At 51.9% G+C, this 22,758-nt stretch overlaps 8 protein-coding genes across 8 annotated transcripts; 5 read left to right on the top strand and 3 right to left on the bottom strand.

The window, feature by feature from the left end:
• Positions 1 to 700: 700 nt before the first annotated feature.
• Positions 701 to 3,088, top strand: ptcG (type 2C protein phosphatase PTC1). The gene is made up of 2 exons (XM_025665513.1): positions 701 to 2,146; positions 2,204 to 3,088. The coding sequence occupies exons 1-2, from the start codon at positions 860 to 862 to the stop codon at positions 2,645 to 2,647; spliced, it is 1,731 nt and encodes a 576-aa protein (XP_025514074.1). The 5' UTR covers positions 701 to 859; the 3' UTR covers positions 2,648 to 3,088.
• A 13-nt stretch (positions 3,089 to 3,101) lies between these two features.
• BO85DRAFT_450804 (male sterility domain-containing protein) lies at positions 3,102 to 5,075 on the bottom strand. The gene is made up of 2 exons (XM_025660461.1): positions 4,857 to 5,075; positions 3,102 to 4,792 (listed from the first exon to the last, which is right to left on the bottom strand). The coding sequence occupies exons 1-2, from the start codon at positions 4,988 to 4,990 to the stop codon at positions 3,529 to 3,531; spliced, it is 1,398 nt and encodes a 465-aa protein (XP_025514073.1). The 5' UTR covers positions 4,991 to 5,075; the 3' UTR covers positions 3,102 to 3,528.
• A 1,395-nt stretch (positions 5,076 to 6,470) lies between these two features.
• Positions 6,471 to 7,681, top strand: BO85DRAFT_439857 (sulfotransferase family protein; the record flags this gene model as incomplete). Its single annotated transcript, XM_025658734.1, has 5 exons — positions 6,471 to 6,591; positions 6,646 to 6,821; positions 6,907 to 7,010; positions 7,073 to 7,529; positions 7,679 to 7,681. 5 exons carry the CDS (start codon positions 6,471 to 6,473, stop codon positions 7,679 to 7,681), a joined length of 861 nt encoding a protein of 286 aa, XP_025514072.1.
• Positions 7,620 to 9,149, bottom strand: BO85DRAFT_424038 (mitochondrial 54S ribosomal protein mL67). The gene is made up of 2 exons (XM_025658031.1): positions 8,665 to 9,149; positions 7,620 to 8,584 (listed from the first exon to the last, which is right to left on the bottom strand). Exons 1-2 carry the CDS (start codon positions 8,941 to 8,943, stop codon positions 7,805 to 7,807), a joined length of 1,059 nt encoding a protein of 352 aa, XP_025514071.1. The 5' UTR covers positions 8,944 to 9,149; the 3' UTR covers positions 7,620 to 7,804.
• A 302-nt stretch (positions 9,150 to 9,451) lies between these two features.
• BO85DRAFT_489543 (putative UV radiation resistance protein (UVRAG)) lies at positions 9,452 to 11,389 on the top strand (the record flags this gene model as incomplete). Its single annotated transcript, XM_025663609.1, has 2 exons — positions 9,452 to 9,538; positions 9,605 to 11,389. The coding sequence occupies 2 exons, from the start codon at positions 9,452 to 9,454 to the stop codon at positions 11,387 to 11,389; spliced, it is 1,872 nt and encodes a 623-aa protein (XP_025514070.1).
• Positions 11,390 to 12,647: 1,258 nt separating this feature from the next.
• On the top strand, positions 12,648 to 16,126 carry BO85DRAFT_375592 (Zn(II)2Cys6 transcription factor domain-containing protein; the record flags this gene model as incomplete). The annotated part of the gene is made up of 5 exons (XM_025656179.1): positions 12,648 to 12,855; positions 12,969 to 14,855; positions 14,914 to 14,961; positions 15,013 to 15,311; positions 15,365 to 16,126. The coding sequence occupies 5 exons, from the start codon at positions 12,648 to 12,650 to the stop codon at positions 16,124 to 16,126; spliced, it is 3,204 nt and encodes a 1,067-aa protein (XP_025514069.1).
• A 1,095-nt stretch (positions 16,127 to 17,221) lies between these two features.
• Positions 17,222 to 18,560, top strand: BO85DRAFT_375591 (pepsin-like aspartic protease; the record flags this gene model as incomplete). The annotated part of the gene is made up of 4 exons (XM_025656178.1): positions 17,222 to 17,541; positions 17,593 to 17,870; positions 17,922 to 18,170; positions 18,223 to 18,560. 4 exons carry the CDS (start codon positions 17,222 to 17,224, stop codon positions 18,558 to 18,560), a joined length of 1,185 nt encoding a protein of 394 aa, XP_025514068.1.
• A 1,274-nt stretch (positions 18,561 to 19,834) lies between these two features.
• On the bottom strand, positions 19,835 to 22,407 carry BO85DRAFT_400399 (uncharacterized protein). The gene is made up of 2 exons (XM_025657122.1): positions 22,130 to 22,407; positions 19,835 to 22,060 (listed from the first exon to the last, which is right to left on the bottom strand). Exons 1-2 carry the CDS (start codon positions 22,238 to 22,240, stop codon positions 20,090 to 20,092), a joined length of 2,082 nt encoding a protein of 693 aa, XP_025514067.1. The 5' UTR covers positions 22,241 to 22,407; the 3' UTR covers positions 19,835 to 20,089.
• Positions 22,408 to 22,758: the final 351 nt, after the last annotated feature.

Below are 22,758 nucleotides of genomic sequence, written 5' to 3'. Positions count from 1 at the left end.
CTCACTTACCACCACCACTACTTACTACTACTTACTACTACTAGTATTACCTCCGATCCATACCAACTTCCTTCTTTTCCCTTTCCCTCTTCTCCCCACCCCCCCATCATCGCAACATCCAACTGTTGCGCATCCCTCCCCTTTTCTTTTTTCTGTTTGATCTTCTCCACATCCTTGTCGACATACAACCCAGCCTATCGCCAATTTCTCTCCCTATTTCCGTGAGTGTCCTCGATTCCTTCTACATCCTCGCTCCCCGTGGTCGCTCTGTAACCCTGTCCCCTCCGGCGCGCAGTGGGGTTGGTTCGGAAGGTGAGAGCTTAGGACGCTTGCTATAACGTGCCTTTCTTTAGCTTCTGTCTGAACTTCCGACATGGATGAATTTATTCCGGAATATTTCTCCCTATGTTTCGAATTACTTTTCTGCCACTGTTCGCTTGTCGCCGGAAGAAGGGTGTATATAGCCCGCTCCACTGCATGCATCCGGCGTTGCCTGACCACCATGTCACTTGTCCGCCCGCATTGCTGGCTGGAAGCCATCGGAATCTTCAAGCCGATCCCATCACCATCGTGCTTAGCTGGAAACTTGATCTTGTAGTGGATCGAGACGCTGACATGCCTTGTCTACCCAGCTAGATCATCTCGCCTCCGCCGCAATTCGCATCCTACGTCAGTCCTCCCGGCGGCTTTCATTCTTTGGCGCTCTCTCCCCCCTTCCCCACGCGCCGCCGCCGCCGCCCCCCTCCGCACTCTCTCGAACTTTTGATCCGGTTTTAAGCCCCCTCACCCATCAACGATCATCAAGCTGGCAGGGAATAAGCGGAGAAGTTTTTCTAGCCAGGGTGGGTTGCTGAACAGAATGTTCAGTGGCTCCTCGAGCCCACCCAAAGACAAGACAGATTCCATCACTCGTTCCGGCGCCATTGATACGCCTCCCTTGAGCATCCACACCGAGGAAGCCAGCATCAGCCAGAAGAAGTCCTCTCCTCCTGGCGGCTTCTTCACCCGACGGACCAGTGAGGACCAGAACAACTCTGGTGGCGAAAAGAAGCGCCGGAGTAGCACCGTCACCAAGGCAGCATCCTTCTTCACCAGTGCTAAGAACTCCCTCAGCCTGTCGAGCAGTCCGCGCGAGAACTCCTTCAACAACTACACCATCCAAGAACAGCCTGCGTTGAATAGGCTTGGGAGCATGGACCCAGCTCTGAGCGTTCCCCAAGGGTCGTTAAACAATTCGGCTGGAGAATCACTCCCCACTTCTCGCTCTTCGTTTAAAGTTGGCGTGACAGAAGATCGGAATCGAAAATGTCGCCGGACTATGGAAGATACCCATGCCTACCTCTACAATTTCTTGGGGACCCCCGCACCTTTAGCCCTGGCTGAGAACAATGGCAAAGCCCTCCCGAGTCCCACTGCCCCCTCGCCCACTTCTGAGGAACCCCCCGCGACCGTCGTGGAAACCGACAACGGTTATTTTGCCATCTTCGATGGACATGCAGGCACCTTTGCGGCGGAATGGTGCGGGAAAAAGCTGCATCTGATCTTGGAAGAGGTCATGCGGAAAAATCCCAACACACCTGTTCCGGAACTCCTGGATCAAACGTTTACCAGTGTAGATCAGCAGCTGGAGAAGCTACCTGTGAAGAACAGTGGTTGTACCGCGGTCATTGCCCTCCTCAGATGGGAAGACCGCGTACCCAGTCCGCATTCCGCGACGGGATCAGCGGCCCTTGCACCTGCCGCTGCCGCTGCCTCCAAGGGCGACGCCGATTCAGATGCGGGCGATACGCCTACTCAGGCCGCCGTATCAGGCGGCGCGGCGTCTATACTTCCCAAATTACAGGAGAAATCCCTCCGTCAGCGTGTCCTCTACACTGCTAATGTGGGAGATGCCCGCATTATTCTGTGCCGCAACGGCAAGGCACTTCGTTTGTCCTACGATCACAAGGGTAGTGATGAGAACGAAGGGAAACGGATAGCTAATGCAGGAGGATTAATATTGAACAATCGCGTCAACGGCGTGCTTGCCGTGACTAGAGCTCTTGGTGATGCGTATCTCAAGGATCTGGTAACCGGACATCCGTATACTACCGAAACAGTGATCCAACCCGACTCAGATGAGTTTATCATCCTCGCTTGTGATGGTGTAAGTTTGAACTCTTCTTATCTCGCTTAAAACCTTCTTGCTAACAGAGATTATTAGCTCTGGGACGTGTGTAGCGACCAAGAAGCGGTAGATCTTATCCGCAATGTGCATGATGCCCAGGAAGCATCCAAAATTCTGGTCGACCATGCTCTTGCGCGGTTCAGCACTGACAACCTTTCCTGTATGGTGATTCGCTTCGATTCTGACCGGGTGAAGGATGTCATCAACCGCACCGTGGAGCCTATCGGCGTGGACGGAGATCCTTCTTCGAATGTGGATCGCGGGATGAGCGAGGCCGATAAGATCATCGAAGGCGCCAGGAAGAGCATGGCCAGTGCGGGAATTGCAGATGATCCGACGACGGCTGCAAAGGCACAAGAAGAGATTCTGCAGAAGATGTCGAATGATGAGCCTGGGCCCGAGCTTTCCGTCAACGAGCACAGCCATGAGCAGGTGGTCAACAACCTGAAAAAGCCTGAGCCAAAGAATCCGAGTTCTTAATCGTTAGAATCAGAACTTAAAGGAACTTTAGTGTGACATTCTGTGCCGCGAGATAGAGAGACTGAGGCCACCTGGTCTAAGTCCGTCAATGGAGTTCTGCTGCTCTTCTCATCTCTTCCTTGAACATCTGTTACTTGTTCCATTGCTGCTGGCGTCGGTCGCGGACTTGCACACATCAGGTCCTCACTTTGTGACTTCGTTATCTTTTCTTCTTCTCTTCTGCCCAAGGGTCTGGGTTCTTGCATTGACACTTGACCCTATTGTTCTTCCTGTCTATCTTCTCTTTTGATCCTTCATTCTTCTATATTCTCATCCCTCCTTCGTTTGGAGCTTTGATTTTCCACATTTCTTACTTCGGCCGTTTTTGCTTGGACCGGACGCCGGCAAAGCCAGGACAGGACCGGCTGGCAGCGTGAATGACACTTCCGCCGGGGACGCTTCGTTGTATCCTACCTACTATGGTGATGTAAATTTGACCCGCAGGTCTTTCTTTCGCCAGCTTTGCAGCAGACATTTAGCAATACATGATTTCAGTCGGTGCGCACCAGACAAAGAATGCAAGTAGAAAGGAGTTCATGGTCTGCTAAGTGTCATTATATCTTTCCATAAACCAGCAATGTACCATCGTAGAATATCAATGAGCTCTAATACCATGATCTATGTTGATGCTGATCACCTGACCCCTTCAATCTCTAGGTCGTTCCTTTCTACAACTTCATTCCCAACGTCTATCCAACACCCCCCCGCATCGCCCATCGTCTCGCATCACGCACCTGATGTACACCATTTCATCATCTCTCAACGTATCATTGCTTTGCTTCCTATTGGAACATGCGGCGAAAGGCGATCAAAACAGAAAAGTCGCGCAATAATGAATATTGTTAATGGACCTTTCGTCCAGCGAACAGCTGCCGGGTCACCGTCCGCAGATCAAATCCCGCCCAAGCAACAATCAATTTGACATAAACCCACCAGATAATCCATAACAGTTGGTAAAAGGCCCGGTAAGGATAAGCTATCTTCCTGGCGAATATAGTCGAGCAATCATACATCTGCTTGCTGCGGGACACTAGCTCAAATGCACCGACTTTCCTGGTATTGAACAACCGCAATGTCCTTCTTTCTTCCACGCTCAACTTCGACATCAGCTGCTCAGTCTTCCCTTCATGGAAGTTGAACGAAGTACCAAAGATCTTGTATAGACGACTGATTGCGTTTGACTTTTCGGTATTCCACCCGTTCTCCTTCACCCACGTTAAACGAAACCGCCAAGGTAACCATCGGAGTTGGTAAACTGCCGCTTCTACCTCCCTGAAGAAAATCCGAGCTTTTCTGCCACTTACCGCATGGACGCAGCCTTGGGTTTGGTAAGCCAGATGAGCCAGAAGGCGATCTACAACGATGTCAACAGGGACTTCGTCCAGATTGGAGTCTGATTCCGGGTCGTCTAGCCTGCTGGACAATTCAAAGGAAAACGCTGTATGGTTGACAAACAAGGCCACGATCATAGTCATTGGGGTCGATGTGGGAACCGCATACCCGGGGTATGGAAGGCTCTCGGCCGGCCCAATCACCGAGGGCCGTAAAATCAGCAATCGGTCGTACTTGCCGTGTCTTGTGAACCTTTCCGTGACTAGGCGCTCGGAAAGATGTTTGGCATACACATAACCCCAGGGAAAGTCGTTGCTTTCGTATTCTTTGGTGGATCCTCGTGACTGTAGTTCCGAGTATTCTTCGTCCACAGTGGAATTAACATTATTGGGAGAGGTAGATTCAAGTGGTACTATACGCTCTTCCATTTCCACATCTCCTTTGAGAGACAGGCTGCACAGATGGGTATTGGTATACGCTGTTGAGACGTAAACAAAACGTTCCAATTTGTCACATTGGAGCCCCAGTTCGACAGCATACTCTGTGGCCCGGATAACGCTGGGCCAAATCTTTTGAAGCCGCTGGGCAAGGTTGATTGAAGATGCGGCATGGATGATGATATGGACGTTGCGCTTCAACATCTCAATGTGATCAGCGTCAAGGCCTAGGCTAGGCTTCATCATGTCACCGTCTAGAATGGTGATGCGGGGGTGATCTAGAAGCCATTGCGCAGTATCAAATGGGAGATGTTGGTGCCATTTCCCGGACAGGCCACTGTTATGGTCAATACGTGTAGGCCTTACACTATCTCTTCTTCCTACTGGAGTTTATGGCTTACCTTTTCCCTCCACGTTGCAGCAAGTATATGTGTTTGAACTCAATGGTTGTAGCGATCCGATGTACCAAAACTGTGCCAAGGAAGCCGGACCCTCCGGTGATGAATATTGTCTTTCCTTGATAATAGTCGAGCATTTTAAACATGATTCTCCAAAACCTATCCAGAAAAGAAAGCCTGCGCCACAAATTTTCAAGTCTAAACAGAGAGGGCTGACTTTTGGTTTCAACAGGGGTGATTATATACTACCTCACCTGGTCACACAGCGCCCACAGGTCGGCAGAAGGTATATGTAGTCACGTCACCCGCAGTATGCATGATCTATTGCAGGTTGTGTAACTGAACCTGATCGACCCTGAGATCACCTTAGCCAACTACAGTAACTGATATGGGGCTTGGTGTGATCTAGCAAAAGAAACGAGCATTATTGAACTTGATATTCACCGGTGGGTCTCCAAGGCGATCATGTGAAAAGGAGTTAGCAAGGAGGCCAAGGCCTTTGGGGAACACAAGATTGTAGACGATGACGATTACTGTTCGTGGGAATTTCAATCCACCAATTCTTGGATCCCGCGCTAACAATCGATAGTCATACTGCATATCTCCCACTCCGGGAATGTGGCCACAGGTATGGGCGAAACCCTACTTTTGGCAGACTTTGAAGAGCCTGAAGGATAGTTGTCACAGGCATTATCGACCGCTTCCTATCATAGTAGGAGTAATGATTCGACATTATTCATCAGCTGCAAAAAGCTCGCGAATACTATCTTATGATCTTAGTGGGCTGGCAAAATTCAAGGCTCGGTTGATAAGGCTACGAACTCTTCTTGCACCCTGCTCAAGCATTTATCTACTATTGAGCTGCTAACTCCTTAAAGGGTAATGATGTGGTGGTGCTATTCAGCCGCACGAGATCCATCACAGTTCAGCTCGGGAGACTATCTGGGCTGCCAGATCCGAGACCCACTGGCACTACCTCCGGAAAATAGATCCTGTGGACTGAGATTTGCGAAAGCAAATAGTTTTGGAAGGAAGAGATCATCTACAGATATGTTCGATTTGGGCGCGGCTGACTTTTCTCCACATAGATAACATACAGCATGCTTTTGCAAGCTGCGATGATTATCCACGTAGGACAGAGTCCTCCGATTTCTTCATATCTCATTACTCAATGGTTTCGATTGTGGAGTGCTCACTAGTAGGTATGTACTTCTTGGAAATGTGCATTCCAGGGAATCATTATTCAAAATTTGACTAGCCAATGAACAGGTGTGACTCCTGTACTGATGGTCCACTATCGGAACAAGCGCCATGGCTGTCCAGCTGAGGAATCTAATCTGCACTATGGATAGTTGGCTTTACGATCTTTTCTAAACATCAGAGCTCGTGAAGATATCTGGATATGTAAAATTCCCAAAAATGGGGACCGGACGAGACGGAGTTACTATTTCCGATGCCCACTTACTCAAGACAGAGGCAGAATCCAGCAAGCACTAGGCTTGCTAGAAGCGATGGCTGAAAAGGACGAGGGGGTAATGGCCCTCCACATGGTGGATATATCAACCCATTGATTCATCCAAACATGTATTTCACTCACCTATAGTAAAGATACCCAAAATGACGACCTACCAGTTCCACGACGTCATCAAATCCGTCACCGACATTGACAGACGCAAATGTCGTCGTGAAGTACCTATGCAAGTCCTGGCACTTGGACTCTGCCGGACAGGAACAGATTGTAAGGTGTGCATCTTAGATGGACGATCTGTTCCACCGCTAACGAGAATCAAAGCATTGAGACAAGCTCTCCGAGCCCTAGGGTACAATGATACCTATCACGGATACGCAGCAGTTCTGGAGAACCCTCGAGACTGTGAGATGTGGCATGCTGCTTTGAGCGCCAAATATGAAGGAAAAGGCCAGCCATTTGGTCGAGAAGAATTTGATCAGATCTTGGGGCACTGTCAGGTATAGACATCCCCCCGTGCAATCGAGTAGATGAGAGAGAGAGAGTTACATACTAAGCCAGATAAACTGACCACTGCTACTATAGGCTGTATCGGATTTCCCAGCAGCCTGCTTCGCAGACGAATTAATCCAAGCTTATCCAGAAGCCAAAGTAATACTGACAGTCCGAGACGTGGATGATTGGCACAGGTGCGTTCAATCCCTTCATATCTTAATCATGCAACAGACTTTTCTCATACAAAAGGCTACAGATCCGTCAGTAAATCATTCACCCCTCTTCTCACACACCCCCTCCTCCCCCTCTCCACCATCCTCGAGAATCTATGCCTCTCCCGAACGCGTTGGATCCGCCCAACCTGGCAAAAGATCTGGAAATACTACTTCAACGACAACTTCGACGCCAACGGCCGCAAAGCCTTCGAGGCGCATAACAGCCACATCAAGGACATTGTGCCGGCTGAGAACCTCCTCGTCTATCATGTCAGGGATGGGTGGGAGCCGCTGTGCGAGTTTCTGGGGAGGAAGCCTCCCTTGGATGGAAATGGTCATGTGGTGCCTTTTCCGAGAGGGAATGATCCGGGGATCTTTCGGAATAGGTTCCGGGATGCTATGTGGTATCATTTTTTGGAGTTGGGGGAGAGGGTGCTTAGGGTTCTTGTGGCTTTGTATTTTGGGTATTTGTGGGTGGGGTGGGTTTGGGGGTGGATGGTAAGGTCATGATATGTCAAGGTGAGTTTTGGTTTTGGTTTTGGTTGTAGAAAACGGAGTTGAGTGGAGATGAGATGTAATACCAAAGATCAATGCAGTGTGATCTGCTCAAACGCCATTGCATCATTTCTCTAAAACAACAATCGTAGTAAGTAGTGTAGTAGTGAGTAAAAATACAATTTATAATCAAAATGGAAAAAAACACGCAACCCTCTGCATATGTATACACCATCCACAACCCAGGATGTGATATCAATCAAATAAATATGAACATCTTAGTTCTTCTCAACCTCCTGCTGCTGCTGCTGCTCCGTCCTCTCACGGAACTCACCCTCAGCCAGGACCTCCGAACGCAGACCCTTCTGACCAGGCATGACATGATCGCGAGACAATTCCAACTCACCATGTCTAACCCTCTCAGGCCAGTTCTCCGCAAACCGCGCATCATGCAAATCCCTCCAAAGGATCTTCACTCCCATATCCTCCAACGCACCAGACGTATCCTTCGTCTCCTGGACCTTATACTCCACAACCTCACTACTCAACGCCTGCTCCAACCCAGCCACTCTAGCGGCCTGCTCGTTCGCAACCGCCTCCTCCTTAGCCCGAGCAGCACGTCTCCTCTTCCGCGCAGTAGGAGTCAAGTAACCCCTCTTTCCATCCGCAAAGCCATTGGCCACCTCCTCTTCCTGGATCTTCAGCACGGCCGCAATATCCGCCACACTAGTGGCCTTTTGATCCATGACGGCGCGCTTGCGGTGGTGCTTGGGCATGATCCGGCCGATCTTGTCCTTGTATTTCTCCAGGAAGTCTTCGGCGCCCTTTGGGTCGCGCGGACGTTTCTGGTCGATCCAGGCGTCCGTGATGGTGATCATCTCTTTGGGTGGGGAGAGTTGTCGCTGCATGCTGAATTCCCGGAGGAGGTGGTATGCTCGTAGCCCGATTTTGCTGTCGTTGAAGTGCACGCTGAAGTAGGGCACCCACATGTCTTTGCGGAGTCGGGCGGGGACGGTCTTTTTGCCGTGGTAGAGGAGTTGTTTCAGGGTTGCGTTGTTCTGGTGGTGAGGTTAGTGGTGATTCTTTTCTTTTGGATTGATACAATCGGTTTGGGGAATAGTGGATGGGGGAAACTCACCTCCAAATACCGAGTGAGAGAGTACACGACTTGATTCGTGCGAATATTGTGATAGGCAAAGATGTTCTTGCCATGAGTGAGTGCCTTCAAGGCCTTTCGTAACCGAGTTCCCTCCTTGGCCTGATGCGTCTTGAAGGCATTGGAGTTCTGCTCGCGCGGCTTGCCCTGGATAATGCTGTGGTTCTCGACCGGTGGACGGCGCACAATGTTCCACGTTCCGATCTTGGTCGGGTCCAGGATCTTCTGGAAGGGCGTCTTCGTCACCTGTTGTGAGGCCATCGCCGCGGCCGGGTTGGTCACCGTTCTCCGCGTGACCGGATTCTTCCTCTTTAGATGGTGATGAGGGCCGGGGGGAGGATCGTGGTGGGAATAGAGTGGACGGTTGACTTTCGTCGTTCACTCTATTTTACCGAATTGGGCCCAGATCCGGAGAGATTCGGGGGTAATTGGTGGGTGTGGTTGGGGATGAATTGGGTGAAGCTCCGGGAGAGGAGAGAGAGAATGGAGGAAGGTCGGCGGATCAATTTTTCGACGGAGATCCCGACCGGGCGAGCGATTCCGCCGGCAACCCAACTACTACTAACTTGCTGGCTTCATTCAACCAGCTCTATGTCAACGGTCGACGATCAGCAACGCTAATTCATTCATAAAGGGGTTTTAATTGGGACTTCATTCGATTGTATTTGTCGCTGTTGTTTTTATTCTCTGTCATCTGCTTAGGATGACCCGACACATACGCCCTGCGCAGTGCGACAGCTAAGCTTCCCCTCCGAGTGTCTGTCTTGCGATGGCGCTGCCGGCGACCGCCTGGGGATTCGCGGACAACGACGACGACACTGGCAGTCGCCGTGAACGACCTGGCTTGTTCCTTCCGGTACATTACTATCCTCTGGTCTTTGCGTATACCCATTGATGCATCCCGCTGATGATTTCCGCGCAGAATCGCAAGCTTCGCCATCTGCAGGGCGTCTCTGTCCGGAATCTCGTGGTTAGTCCGCCGAGTCGACCGCGCGGGAAGACCATCGACGATGACAACATCCCCAACTCGCTACATACGCCCTTGAAAGCGCTCGCCGAGGATGCAGCGAAACCCTTACATCAGTCGCGCTCCTTCACCGATCTCAAGTCGACCCCCGCCTCCAGCAGCGCAGAAGACCGCCCCCGGAGAGAACAGCCACCCCCGTTGCGACAATGGCAGAGGAGGAACACGCTACCCTGGAATGGGCCCAATCCGCGCACGCGTCAGGTGAAGCTGGAGGAGATTACGAGCAGCCGTATGGCCGACACGTGGTTCTCGATTCACTGCGACGGGGTCGACGAGCCGGTTTACGTGAGTGAGGTAGTCGAGCATGCCACCAACCCCAGCTTCCGGTCTTTCGATCTGAATATATGTGGGCCGGCAATCGCTCGTCGGGACCAGGTTACGGTGAAGGTCTGGGCACGTACGGCGGCCATGGAGGAGTACCTGCTGCTGGTGGAATTGCAGCTGTGTCTGCAGTCTTTACAATTCCTGGGGAAGTCGCTGGATAACTTCCATCAGCCGCTCCCACCGAATTCGATCCTGTTTCATTTCGCAGATGGCGTCTACACGAATCTAACTGACCTTCCTCCCGTGGTCGCTTCTATACCTCCCCGCCACCCCCGATCCGCCGATGGTGCCACGTTACCGACGTCGTCGTACGATGCGCTGATGCGATTGGCCAATTTGGATGAATGTATTCAGGATGCCCTGACGACCCGAGATAAGCTCGAGGCGCAAATCAGCTCGATATTAGAGAAGAACCAGCGTGCGCTGACTACGACCAGTAGTGCGTCGCGGGCCCGGGATAAGCTTGCGCTGGCCAAGCATGCTGTTGCAGCGGAGCGGAAGCAGCTTCGCACTTTAACGAAGCGGAAGGAAGAATTGATCTCCAGTCTTGCAGCGAGACGAGAGGCCATGGAGCGTGGGCGCCAGACGCAAGCCAGGGCGCGCAGTCATCTCCCGGACGCGCAAGAGAAACTGGGCTCGAGCGTGAAGTTGCTGGAACAGAACACGGACGAGGGCCGCGGTCAGATCCGGCGCATGTCGGAGGACCTACTTGCGATTTATCCTATTGAACCCATCCCGGACAAACCGCTGGCTTTCACTATTGCTGGAATGGCTCTGCCAAACTCGAATTTTACAGATGTCGACCGCGATGGGGTTGCGGCGGCGCTGGGTTATACCGCACATCTCGTGTATCTGCTGTCGTTCTATCTGTCCATTCCGCTGCCATACCCGGTCAGCCCGTATTTGTCGCACTCGTTGATTCAGGACCCGGTGTCTGCGTCGCTGCCGCAGCGAACCTATCCACTCTACCCGGTGAATGTGCAATACCGGTTTGAGTATGGGGTATTCCTGCTGAACAAGGATATTGAGTTTCTCTTGAATAAGCAAGGGCTGCGCGTGCTCGATATCCGACATACCCTCCCCAACCTGAAGTATTTGCTGTATGTGCTCACGGCGGGCACGACGGACATCCCCGCACGCAAAGCTGGGGGCATCCGGGGCCTTCTACCTGGGCGATTAACACCGAGTCTATCGCGCCGGGGTAGCGAGGCCAGCAGTACTAACGGAGAGGCGGTCTTGCCTCGCAAAGTGGTGGGTTCAGTGATAAGTGCCAACGGGGAAGGGATAGCGCCCGACAAGGGAAAGCGAGCCATGGCGAGTACTAGTTTGGCTGGCGCAGCGCCATCTGTGGCCTGAACGAGCATCTTGTTTTGAACTTGGTTTTTGTTTCTATGTGTGTATGATTTAGCTTTGGGATCACCCTACACATGACATGATCATGCTTGTTGCGATTGATGTGGTTTGGGTCTTGCATTTGTAGGCCATGTTGGGAGTTGAGCGTGTACATGTTTTCTTTTTGATTTTCATCTCCCTTTTTCCTTCTTATTCTTCTTACTTTACTTCCTTCCTTCTTTCCTTTCTTTTTCTTTTATCCAGCGGTCGAGTGGATTGGGCTGTTCTTCCACTCACCCGCTTATCGGCTTTAATTTATTTGACCGTCGGAGGCGCGCTCAGGCTGTCCGTGTACATAGTGATGATATCTAAACCTACTACACAAGACTCGAATGACCATTTAATTGCAGCCATGGCTATAAGGGTAGGGGGTTTTATCTTCGTATCTCCACCATTCAGACTGGCTGGAGAGAGTTGATTTCAGTATGTAGCTAGCAATAATCTTTCTTGTCTGAGGAGAACCGAGGAAGAATGGAGGAATGGAAGATGGATGCCTGGAGGGGGAAATGGCGGAGAAAGCGACCGGAGCGACCGGGAAAGACCAAACAAATCTACTCGATTCATCTTAGACCCAGAGTCTATTGCCATTCGCTTTGATAACAGGAACTGGGAGTGGATGCAAGGGCATGGGGGGAAACAGTTCCCCCCAGGAAGAGAAAGAGAGAGAAATTCCTGCGAGAAATCCAACTCAGCAGTGTGAATGAATGAATGAAGAAAGGAAGGAATGAATTTGGTTTGGGAAATTCCCTACCCCGCATTTTGCATTGGCAGTACACCTGACTTGACACACCGAAATGAAGCAGAAAGTGAAAGAGTGAACAATTCCCTGGTGTTATTGTTATGGTGGTGGTGGGTGGTTGTATTTTATTTTATTTTATTTTATTTTATTTTTATTTTATTTTTTATTATCAATTATTCCCACCCTCCATCATCATCAACCACCACCTGCCACGGATTCACTACTTCCTTCCCCGTCTTTTACCTTCTCCTCCTCACCACCACCATCATCATTTCCCTCCCCCCCTAAAAGTTGCTTGCTACTTTGCTGCCTGGTTATCCGCGGAGAACTTCCGGGCCGGGACGAAACCAGGACCAGCGCCGTTTAGAATCTGGAACTCAGCGACTGGATCTTCGCCCACAAAAAAGCCGTTTCCCCCCACCGCTTTTTGTCGCTTTGCATCGGCAATCCCCTCTGGCCTGAATATCCACTCTCCATCAAACCATGGCGGCGCCTGCGAGTAACGGCCAGCACCACCACGACGCCGCGGCTTCAGCCTCTCAGTCCCTCTATTCCCACGACCCCGGAGCTCCGAAATCGCCCTCCCCCCAGCTCCAGCAGCAGCAGCTCCAGGCCCAACAGCCCCAGCATCGGCGTGGTTACCAGGCTTGCGACCCTTGCCGGAAGCGCAAAGTCAAGTGTGACCTTGGCAGTAAGTTGCCCTCATTTCTTCCCCCCCGCTCCAAGCTTCTGATTAATTAACCTTCCCCCTCTCTCCTCTCCCCGGTTACTTTTCCCTTGATGCTTATTCGTCCCCCCCGGCAGGTGTCGATAATCCCCGTCCCCCGCCCTGCGTACGATGTCGCCGCGAAAGCAAGCGCTGCGAGTTCTCCGCTACTCGGCGGAAGCGCAAGCCCTCCGAAGTGGAGGAGCCCACCGAGGCCGTCCTGCGACGCGATAAGCGGATGATGGTGGGCGAGGTCATCTCGAATAGCGGATCCGTCAGTGATGGAGGCTCATCCTATGCGCCCGAGCGCACCTCTTCCTTTGATAACGGTGCCAGTCTCTCCCGACCAAAATGGACCGAGGAGTCGCCGGCCACGAACAATACACAGCAGCTCCCATCGTCTTCTACGCCCAGCCATCGGTTTCCCTCCAATCCATCGCCGTCCGGAAATGCGCCGTTCTCCGAACCGAGAAGCACGCGACTGCCCATGTACTCGGCTGCGGAGCGGAGTCATGCGGCGAGCTTCAGCCTCGAGGGTGGCCAGCCCATGATGAACCGGACCGCCGTTGAGTTGTTGTCGCCGGCCATCAGTAACAGTCATGATGCGTTGCACCTCTTATCGGAGGCGGCTGGTCGGACAGAGGATCTCAACCGCCAGAGTCTGGAGAACCGGTATGCTGCGCGCCAGTCGGTTTCATCATTCAATTCGCCCATGTCTCCGCTCACGCAGGCTGGTACGCCCCGGAGTGGAGGCGGGTCGTTCTCTCGACCACCCCGCTCCGGGACCGTGCCTGGCGGTACGTACTATGCTGCGGGCGCATCAGGGTCCGCTGATGCGCGACTTCCCGATGGTCGTGGACCGGCGGATGCTGCAGAAACGGCACAGGATCCTGGGTTCGTGGATGCGGTTAAGGCTTGGTCGCGACTACGATTTGTTCGTGCAGGGTGGTTGTCCGTGGAAGAGTCGATGGCCTATGTAGCATATTATTACGAGCATCTTGCCCCGCTTAGTCCCATCGTGATTCCGGACTTTTCGCATCCGTCCACTCATCGGACGTTGCTTACAGACGAGCCAGTGCTCGCAGTGACTATTCTTACGACAGCGTCGCGGCATATGAAGCCCAAGGGCGACGGGGCCTACACGCGTGCTTTCTACATCCACGACCGCCTGTGGTCATACCTCCGCGGCATGATTGAACGTTTGTTCTGGGGTCAGGAAAAGTTTGGTGGAAACGGTGTTGGCATTAGCGGGCCTCGTTCGTTTGATCTCGCGCCGACTTCATCAAAGATAAGCCATAAGGGCAACTTGAGATCACTGGGCACCATCGAGGCGCTGCTGATCCTGACGGATTGGCATCCGCGGAACCTACACTTTCCGCCCGGTGACGACGAAAATGCCTTGCTGGACCTGGACGCGCAAACGCAAAGTCGGTACGAAAAGGAACTCGAAACAGAGGTTGACAATACGGCCAACCGGGTCCCGAACAGTGCTGCTGAAGGGAGGCTGGCCTTCCAGAAGTGGCTGGAGCCCGCCTGGCGGTCAGACCGGATGTCGTGGATGTTGCTGAGTACCGCACAGGCATTGGCATTTGAACTGGGAGTATTCGACCAGAAGAGCGATGCCAAAGCTGCGGGCGAATCCCCGTCCGAGCAGACGCGGAAACGTCGACTCCGTCGTTTGATCCTGGTGTACATCACTCAGAGCAGTGGTCGCTTGGGTATCCCGTCCATGCTGCCGTTGCCTCAGTGGACCAACGACATTCAGCCCACGTCAGCCAGCGCCGCCAATGGGGCAGATACCATTGTTGACCGGATGCACGATTGCTGGATTGGAATTTCCAAGATCATGTACCAGAGCAATCAACTCTTATTTGCGTCGAGCGAGCAGACGTCAGAGCTCATTCGCAGCGGTCGTTACCGAGATCAAATTGACCGGTTCCAGCCATTCTTGCGCGAGTGGCGACATAACATTGACACGATAGATTGTAAGTGCTCTTTACCTCGTGGGCTGGACGCTAGCCGGTTGCTAATTGATTTACGCAGTGGCCCCCTCCATGCGGTGTATCTTGATGATCGAATATGAATATACCCGTACGTAGCTGAATCATGTGGTTATGACGTTCGACTTGCTGACTCTCTCAGGACTCTATGTCAACTCTTTGGCTTTGCAGGCGGTGGTGGATCGCTGGACGACAATGTCGAATGAAGCGGCTCAGGCCCAGAATGCGCGCCCGAATTCTGGTCCATCCTCGGGCACCGGTTGGTTCCATGTGCTCATGGAGTTATATCGTGTCAACGAGCAGTACATCCAGGAAGTGGTCGATGCCTCCCGCAAGATCCTGCAGACCGTACTCGAAATCCTCGTCCCGCGCGATCACCTTAAGCATGCCCCTGTCCGGACGTGCTTTCGTATCCTTTCCGGGATGATTTTTATCTTGAAGGTGAGCCTCATCGATTCCTCGATAAGCTTGTGGCTCCGCTGACGTTTTCTCAGACTTTCACGCTTGGTGCCAAAGAAGACGATGTGCGTGTGTCGCTGGATCTTCAAGATCGCACCATCGAGGCTTTGAAGACCTGTGTAGTTGACGATGTCCACCTAAACCACGCAATTGCGCGATTGCTGGAGTTGCTCACCACCAGCATTCGCACGCGTTTTCTGCGTTTCGCGCCCTTGGATCGCAGTGGTGACGGTGAACAAGAACGCCCATCAGCGCCAGTCTCACGACATCAGTCACCAAGGCCGCGTGAAGGGCCACAGAACCGTCGGGAGGGGTCGGCGCATGCCTGGACACCAGCGCAGAGTGCGACACAAAATCTGGGATATGTCGATAGCAATAGCCAGACGGGGACCAGCATGGCCTCTGTCCATGATCCGCTGGCCGGCATCCCTGCCCAGCCGATCAATTCGTCCAACATCAATGTCTCGTTCATGCCCCCTCCACCATCGGTATACTACAACTACTACGACCCCAGCGCAACTCCGCCGGCGGGCGAACTGGATGGGTCTAATGTTCCGTCTCAGGCGATGCACGACAATCCGAGCACGTCCGGCGGATTGCCTGACTGGTTTGCTCTGCCACTCGACCAGTTTTTCAACAGTTCGACGGCCGTGGTGGACCAGGGTCTGGGAGGCACGGGCCCCATGGTGGGCGAATTCGACATGCTGGAGGTGCTTCTGAACGAACAGTATGACGGTCATGAGGGGATTGAGTCGGCTGGCGGAGGGAACCTCCCGTCCCAGTTTTTGCAATCGTGATCACCGATGGTCTCATGAATGTACGAATTCACGCGTAGTATTATTTTTTTTCCCTTTTCTTGGATTCTTGCTAGTCTCCTTTCTGTACACTCCGGCTCTTGGCTTGTGATTTTGATTGTTAGACATGTATATCCCCACGGATACCGCCGGAGTGCGCCATTTCTGGTTACATTCTCTTTCCCTTTCTGTCTCCATCGTGAGGAGGAACGCAGGATGAAGACACGGCTTCTCCATGGTGGCCCACCAACCAACAATGTGCTTGGACGCCCAACCCTCCATCTGCAATCTATTGGCCCAATGCAAAGATCCCGTCGAGCTCAAATGGGTCGGCCAACCCCGAGCCGTCAGGGGCAGCGGCAGCGACGAGCTAAATTAGACCACTGATAAGACGCGATAGTCAAAGTCTGACTGTCACATTGTGCCAGCAGATAACTAAGTTGAATCGTGTGACTGGATGTTGGCTAACGCATGGCGTCTCCGGAGTCCCGACGGACCCTGAGCGATCGGCGGTGGAGCGCAATCTATGCCCATCCGCGCCTAAGATATCTATCCTTCAGCAGTTTAGCCTAGCCCTGCAGACCTGTTGCACCAGTGCTATCGTGATCGGCCCCCACGGTCGAATGAGCTCTTGTCTCTATCCGTCAGACCCTGCCAGTTAATCTGCTATCTACTCCGCGGTAACATCGTGCCTGTCTCCACTAAGGCAGGGTCCAGGGCTGCATGTCTTACTTTGCACCGAGTCGGCCTCCGGTTGGCTCTGTCTTGGCAATTGCGAATATCCTCACGGGTGACGGACGACACGGATTTGGACGGACATGCGGGGATCTTCGTCGGCTTATTCCTGGAAGGGACATCATCTCCTTCCATCATCGCGGCTGCCATGGCGGGGACTGAGACATTTTGCTCTGAAGAGTATGGTCGACTTGGATGATGGATGAGTTTGGTCGAGGTCAATGTGGGAGGGTTTGCAAGTATAAGAAGAGTCTGCTCGACCAGCAGAATGTCTCTTCTTGTTCATCAACCAAGAGTCTAAGGCTTCTTTGTCTGGTTCTATCTCTTCTCCGAACTCTCTTGCTTGACATTCTCGTGGTCAAAATGGTCGTCTTCAGCAAAACCGCTGCCCTCATTCTGGGTCTGTCCACCGCCGTCTCTGCGGCACCGGCTCCCACTCGCAAGGGCTTTACCATCAACCAGATTGCCCGGCCTGCCAACAAGACCCGCACTGTCAACCTGCCGGGTATGTATGCCCGCTCCTTGGCCAAGTTTGGCGGTACGGTGCCCCAGAGCGTGAAGGAGGCTGCCAGCAAGGGTAGTGCCGTGACCACGCCCCAGAACAATGATGAGGAGTACCTGACTCCCGTCACTGTCGGAAAGTCCACCCTTCATCTGGACTTTGACACCGGATCTGCAGATCTGTGAGCTTCCCTGCTAGTATGTCCTCACGAACTGTCACTAACCTGAACCAGCTGGGTCTTTTCAGACGAGCTCCCTTCCTCGGAACGGACCGGTCACGATGTGTACACGCCTAGCTCCAGCGCGACCAAGCTGAGCGGCTACTCTTGGGACATTTCCTACGGTGATGGCAGCTCGGCCAGCGGAAACGTGTACCGGGATACTGTCACCGTCGGCGGTGTCACCACCAACAAGCAGGCCGTTGAAGCCGCCAGCAAGATCAGTTCCGAGTTCGTTCAGGACACGGCCAATGATGGTCTTCTGGGACTAGCCTTCAGCTCCATCAACACTGGTGAGTAGATCCTACATCAGCTGGGTGACCAATTTGCTAACCGATACACAGTCCAGCCCAAGGCGCAGACCACCTTCTTCGACACCGTCAAGTCTCAGCTGGACTCTCCTCTTTTCGCCGTGCAGCTGAAGCACGACGCCCCCGGTGTCTACGACTTTGGCTACATCGATGACTCCAAGTACACCGGTTCCATCACCTACACAGATGCCGATAGCTCCCAGGGCTACTGGGGATTCAATCCCGATGGCTACAGCATCGGCGACGGCAGCTCCAGCTCCAGTGGATTCAGCGCCATTGCTGGTAAGAACCCTTTTGAGATATTCTTGCTTTCTCTTTACTGATTTGTGTACAGACACCGGTACCACCCTCATCCTCCTCGACGACGAGATCGTCTCCGCCTACTATGAGCAGGTTGATGGCGCCCAGGAGAGCAATGAAGCCGGTGGCTACGTTTTCTCCTGCTCGACCACCCCTCCTGACTTCACTGTCATCATCGGCGACTACAAGGCCGTCGTTCCTGGAAAGTACATCAACTACGCTCCCATTTCGACCGGCAGCTCCACCTGCTTCGGCGGTATCCAGAGCAACAGCGGTTTGGGACTGTCCATCCTGGGTGATGTGTTCCTGAAGAGCCAGTACGTGGTCTTCAACTCTGAGGGTCCTAAGCTGGGCTTCGCTGCTCAGGCTTAGATCAACACTGAAAAATCGGGGGTATTTGATCTGCTGATCCATCCCTCGTCGATGGGATACATGTGGACATATAGCAGATGATGGTGATGATGTTGATATTGATCTTGATGATGAACCGTACATATTTGATGAAGCTTGGTACATATGGAATGTGAATGTATCTACATGATGAATATATACTTCCAGCTTACGGCTCGCTGTGAGCGCAAGATGAACAAACCCTCTTAGTAGTGAAAATCACCACCAACGATCTGATAGGACCGAACCAACAATTAGTATTGGCAGAATGACGAGTATCAGGTATAAATAGTCAACCAACTCTAGCAAACATAAATAGTAACTGTATAAACCCTATACCTTGAGCAATATGATATCGAGAATGATCTACTAAGCTATCATCACTCACACAATTAGTAGAATCAGCAACTTCGTACACTTTGTATAAATTCAGTTGCCAGTTGCCACCTACATGATCACGAATGAATAACTTTCCTCTCTCATTAACTACCACTACTACTACTACTTCCTAGTAATTGCATCATACTATATATACCCTCTTCCACTTCATCACTTCAGTAATGTAATGGAGAGGAAAGAAGAATGATGATAGTAAATAGTGCGTAGTAGTATTTGCTGTTGTATAGATGATATATTTACGATATAGGGTGGCAACATGCTGTTAATTATACTAGTCTATCATATATATATATATATATATATGGTCGCGTATGATGAACATAGTAGTAGTAGTAGTAGTAGTAGTAGTACTTAGTAGTATCACCACTAGCCCATTATGATACAAGTATCTTTTTGTCTCTGCTAGGATCGTATATACAAGTATATAGAAGGTAGTACTGAAGTAAGGAAGGAAGGAGGGAGGAAGGTTGAGGGGAAAGGGGCGGGGTAATACTATGTATATATATATGCATAGTTCAATTGGTTAATTCGATTCTACTAATTCTGCTAGTACTTCTTAGGTCTATTGTGGTTGGCCTTTTTTATTATGATGATGTGATGATGATATGGCTAAATTATAGATATAATAGGTATTAATGAATCATGAATGAGAAAAGTCGGTGTTGTGTTTGCGTAGTATTTTTTATTTAGTATTGTGTAATTGCTATTAGTTACTACTACTTACCTTACTAGTTTATACTCGTTGTTACCCAAAGATATGTTCAGATTTAGTTAACCATGCATGAATACGGGGTAACCCCTCTATACTATTATTAGTGATTTCCATTTACTGCTGAAGTATAAGTTGAACAGAATTTAAGAGAGGAGGTTATCGTTGCTCATATTGCTATGGTATGGTATAATATCTACTAACCGAGCATCAGCTCAAGTTGATGCTCATCCTAACCCCACGGTTAGAAGGGCATGCATGCATGCTATATATAAGCCCAGTGGGAAACTCCGACAAAATGTCGTAAGTCGCCCAATTAAATCCAAATATTGTTCATGAAAAGAGAAAAGAATCGAGATGATTCCCAGGGGGGTATTGTATTTATCGACACCGTACGCCAAATTCATAACTCCTGTTTGTCCAGTCCCCATATCTCCCAATGTTGCAGCACCTCCCAGCCAACGCGTCGGACACGCCGTCGCCAGTAGCGACCGTCGCGGAGAAGGACTTGCGGAAGGCACGCGTTCATGCCTGGGTCGGGTGCTTGCTCGTCTGCCTGATGATTGGCTTCTCCTGGTTCTGTCGTAGGAGTGTCTTCTTCTCGTGGCCGTTTGCCCAGTACTGAAGGTGGGACATGTCCGTTTCGCTGCGATGGCACCATTGCATTATGGCCGTTGGCTGTTGGGGAGGGTCTCTCGGCTGGTGGGCTCTTGTCGTAGCCTATGTTGGCTTCTGCGCTGGTGGCACGAGAGCCTGTGGGTGTTTGGAGCTGGACGTGTCCTTGGTTTTCGGCCTGCTCGGCTGGCACAGTGTAGTAGTCTCCTAGTTGGAAGCCCTTGCGGCCCAGCCCAATGACCTTCAGCCGGTGAAAGATCTGCTGGTCTGCAAGAGATTCGCTGAGCCTCGCGATCAAGGTGTCATCGTCGGCTTCCACAATGTCAGAGAGCGTACGGGCGGCGGTGAGCGCATTGGCAGATGGAGAGAAGTATTTAAATGTCTTAGGGAGCGGCCCAGTACGAGCCGTCTCGGACGGTGAGGTACAGGTGGGAATGAGGAGACGCAGCGCCTTTAGATTTCGGAGGAATGGAAGAAGAAGCCCCAATGCTTCCAGGTCGGAGAATTCTGTAGCAAAGCCAAGCTGCTCCAATTGCGGACTGGCGTGGACAAGGCGCGCGACCGTGGGTGCCGATAGGGGCCAGCGAGCGGGGAGTAGAAGATGTCGTAAGGTGGCTGCATGATTCAGAGTGATGTTGTTCAGGTATACGTCCCGGACGCTTGTTTGCAAACCGGGGGAGTTAGTTGCAGCGGCAGAGCAATTGGTGGATGTACCATTAGTAGCGGGTTGAGAGGTGTCAGACGAAGGGGGAGAGAGCGCGGCAGCAGAGGTCAGAGGTCGAGGGGAGTTGATATCATCGTTGGGATTATGAGTGGCGTTGACGAAGTATAACCGTTCCAGACCGGTAAATTGGTTTAGGAATTGCGCATGTCTCTTGCTCACGGCATCCTGCCGAATCGATTTAATACGAATGGGATGAGCCGGCATTGTGGGCCAGGTGCTATCCACAAAAGTGTTCATCGAGAGATCCGCACCGCCGTGCTGGAGGATGGTGACGTCTTCTACAGTGCTACCATTTACCGCGAGACCGAAATCCTCCGTGTGCAAAGCGTACAGGTTCTGCAGGCCAATTTTCTTAATTGAAAGGGGTTGCTTCGCGGCGATGCACTTGCGGAAGTAATCGTGAACCATGACACTAGGCTCCTGCGCATTGCGCATGCGGGGAGACCAATGCATATTGAGCTCGCGCAGCTTGCGACACTTGAACACCAGAGTGGAGATGTCATCAGGATAGCAAAGAGGATCAATGTCGGTAACCTTTAGATACCGAAGATGTGGCATGGGTGGAATCACGATGGTTGGGCGGGGATGTCGACTTGAAGGAAAGCGAATAGTCAAGGCCGTCAGCTTAGGCAGCTGCGCCAGCCCAAGATAGACAGTTTCCAGCATTTTGGTATTGAGTTCCCAGCTGAAGCTTTCCAATTCCGTCATCCGATCGACCGCCGCACGCACCGCAATGTTCAGCATCATCGACGAGTCCGGCACGCGACCCACGCGCGCATGTTCCTCGAGCTCGAGCTCCCGCCAGTTGCCTCGAAGCGTAAGCGACCGAACGAGCGTAGCATAGGGACGGGTAATGATGGCGTTGAGACCCATGGAAAAAGGGCTGGCGCTACCCATACCCTCGGGTTCATCGTCGCGATATCGGATTTTGTCATAGGAGGTCAGGGTGATGTGTTTGTAGAGCTGGGGGAGAGCCATGTAGTTGAGAACGCGGCATGCTCGACAGAGACGGGCGAGATCGCCGGGATCATCTACCTGCAAGAGAGCACGAGATGGTTAGTGGGTTGCACAAGCTCTATCCATGAGAGCAGTAGCTAGACGAACGTAAGAGACAATGACCGCGATCAAGTTGAGTGGTAGGATCATTAGCGGAGCGCCCTGGGGGCGATCGGTGGTGACGCTGGCTTCAAACATGTTCCGGTTGACAGCCGCCATGATGCGACGCCCAGGGGCGATAGGGTCGCAGCATGGACTGGGAAAGAGACAAGGGGGGATGGAGATAAGCCAGGCGAGACATCTATCAAAGGGACAGAGGCTCTCCGACTGGGGCGGGATGAAGTCGAAGTAACTTTCCGATGAGGATTATCGCGGGATGGCAGATGGCGGAAACTCTTCGATGTTCCACTGCTGAGTCAGGATCCCGTCTCCTCTCTTTTAAGGTCATTAAAGTTAATTAAGACCTCGAGTGAATTTAATCGCCCTCTCCTTCTTCTTCATCTGCACAACTGGTCCAGTTTAAAATAGAGGAAGCATTCCTGCCAGTTTGACAGATGTGAGGTGGGCGATCACACGTGGTGAGACGCAAGGAGGATAAGTAATTGAGTTGGCACATTGACTCCCCTCCACCTGATAGGGAACTATACTATGGAGACAGCAGGTTACAATATCCAGGTTACTACAAGAGCATAGGCTGTGCTCGGAATTTCCTTCTGATCGTATCCTCCAGTCTGGGG

Source organism: Aspergillus piperis (genome assembly GCF_003184755.1).
Source record: "Aspergillus piperis CBS 112811 unplaced genomic scaffold BO85scaffold_13, whole genome shotgun sequence".
NCBI lineage: Eukaryota > Fungi > Ascomycota > Eurotiomycetes > Eurotiales > Aspergillaceae > Aspergillus > Aspergillus piperis.
The sequence above is the reverse complement of the archived record's forward strand: the minus strand, read 5'-3'. Positions and strand labels throughout refer to the sequence as shown.

Excerpts from the sequence above, each read along its gene's own strand:
- ptcG (XM_025665513.1), top strand. The coding sequence starts at position 860 with ATGTTCAGTGGCTCCTCGAGCCCACCCAAAGACAAGACAGATTCCATC. Across the intron at positions 2,147-2,203 it reads TCATCCTCGCTTGTGATGGT|CTCTGGGACGTGTGTAGCGA; the intron begins GTAAGTTTGAAC and ends AGAGATTATTAG.
- BO85DRAFT_450804 (XM_025660461.1), bottom strand. The coding sequence starts at position 4,990 with ATGCTCGACTATTATCAAGGAAAGACAATATTCATCACCGGAGGGTCC. Across the intron at positions 4,793-4,856 it reads CTGCAACGTGGAGGGAAAAG|TGGCCTGTCCGGGAAATGGC; the intron begins GTAAGCCATAAA and ends TGACCATAACAG.
- BO85DRAFT_400399 (XM_025657122.1), bottom strand. The coding sequence starts at position 22,240 with ATGGCGGCTGTCAACCGGAACATGTTTGAAGCCAGCGTCACCACCGAT. Across the intron at positions 22,061-22,129 it reads TCGCGGTCATTGTCTCTTAC|GTAGATGATCCCGGCGATCT; the intron begins GTTCGTCTAGCT and ends GCTCTCTTGCAG.
- BO85DRAFT_424038 (XM_025658031.1), bottom strand. The coding sequence starts at position 8,943 with ATGGCCTCACAACAGGTGACGAAGACGCCCTTCCAGAAGATCCTGGAC. Across the intron at positions 8,585-8,664 it reads CTCTCACTCGGTATTTGGAG|AACAACGCAACCCTGAAACA; the intron begins GTGAGTTTCCCC and ends CCTCACCACCAG.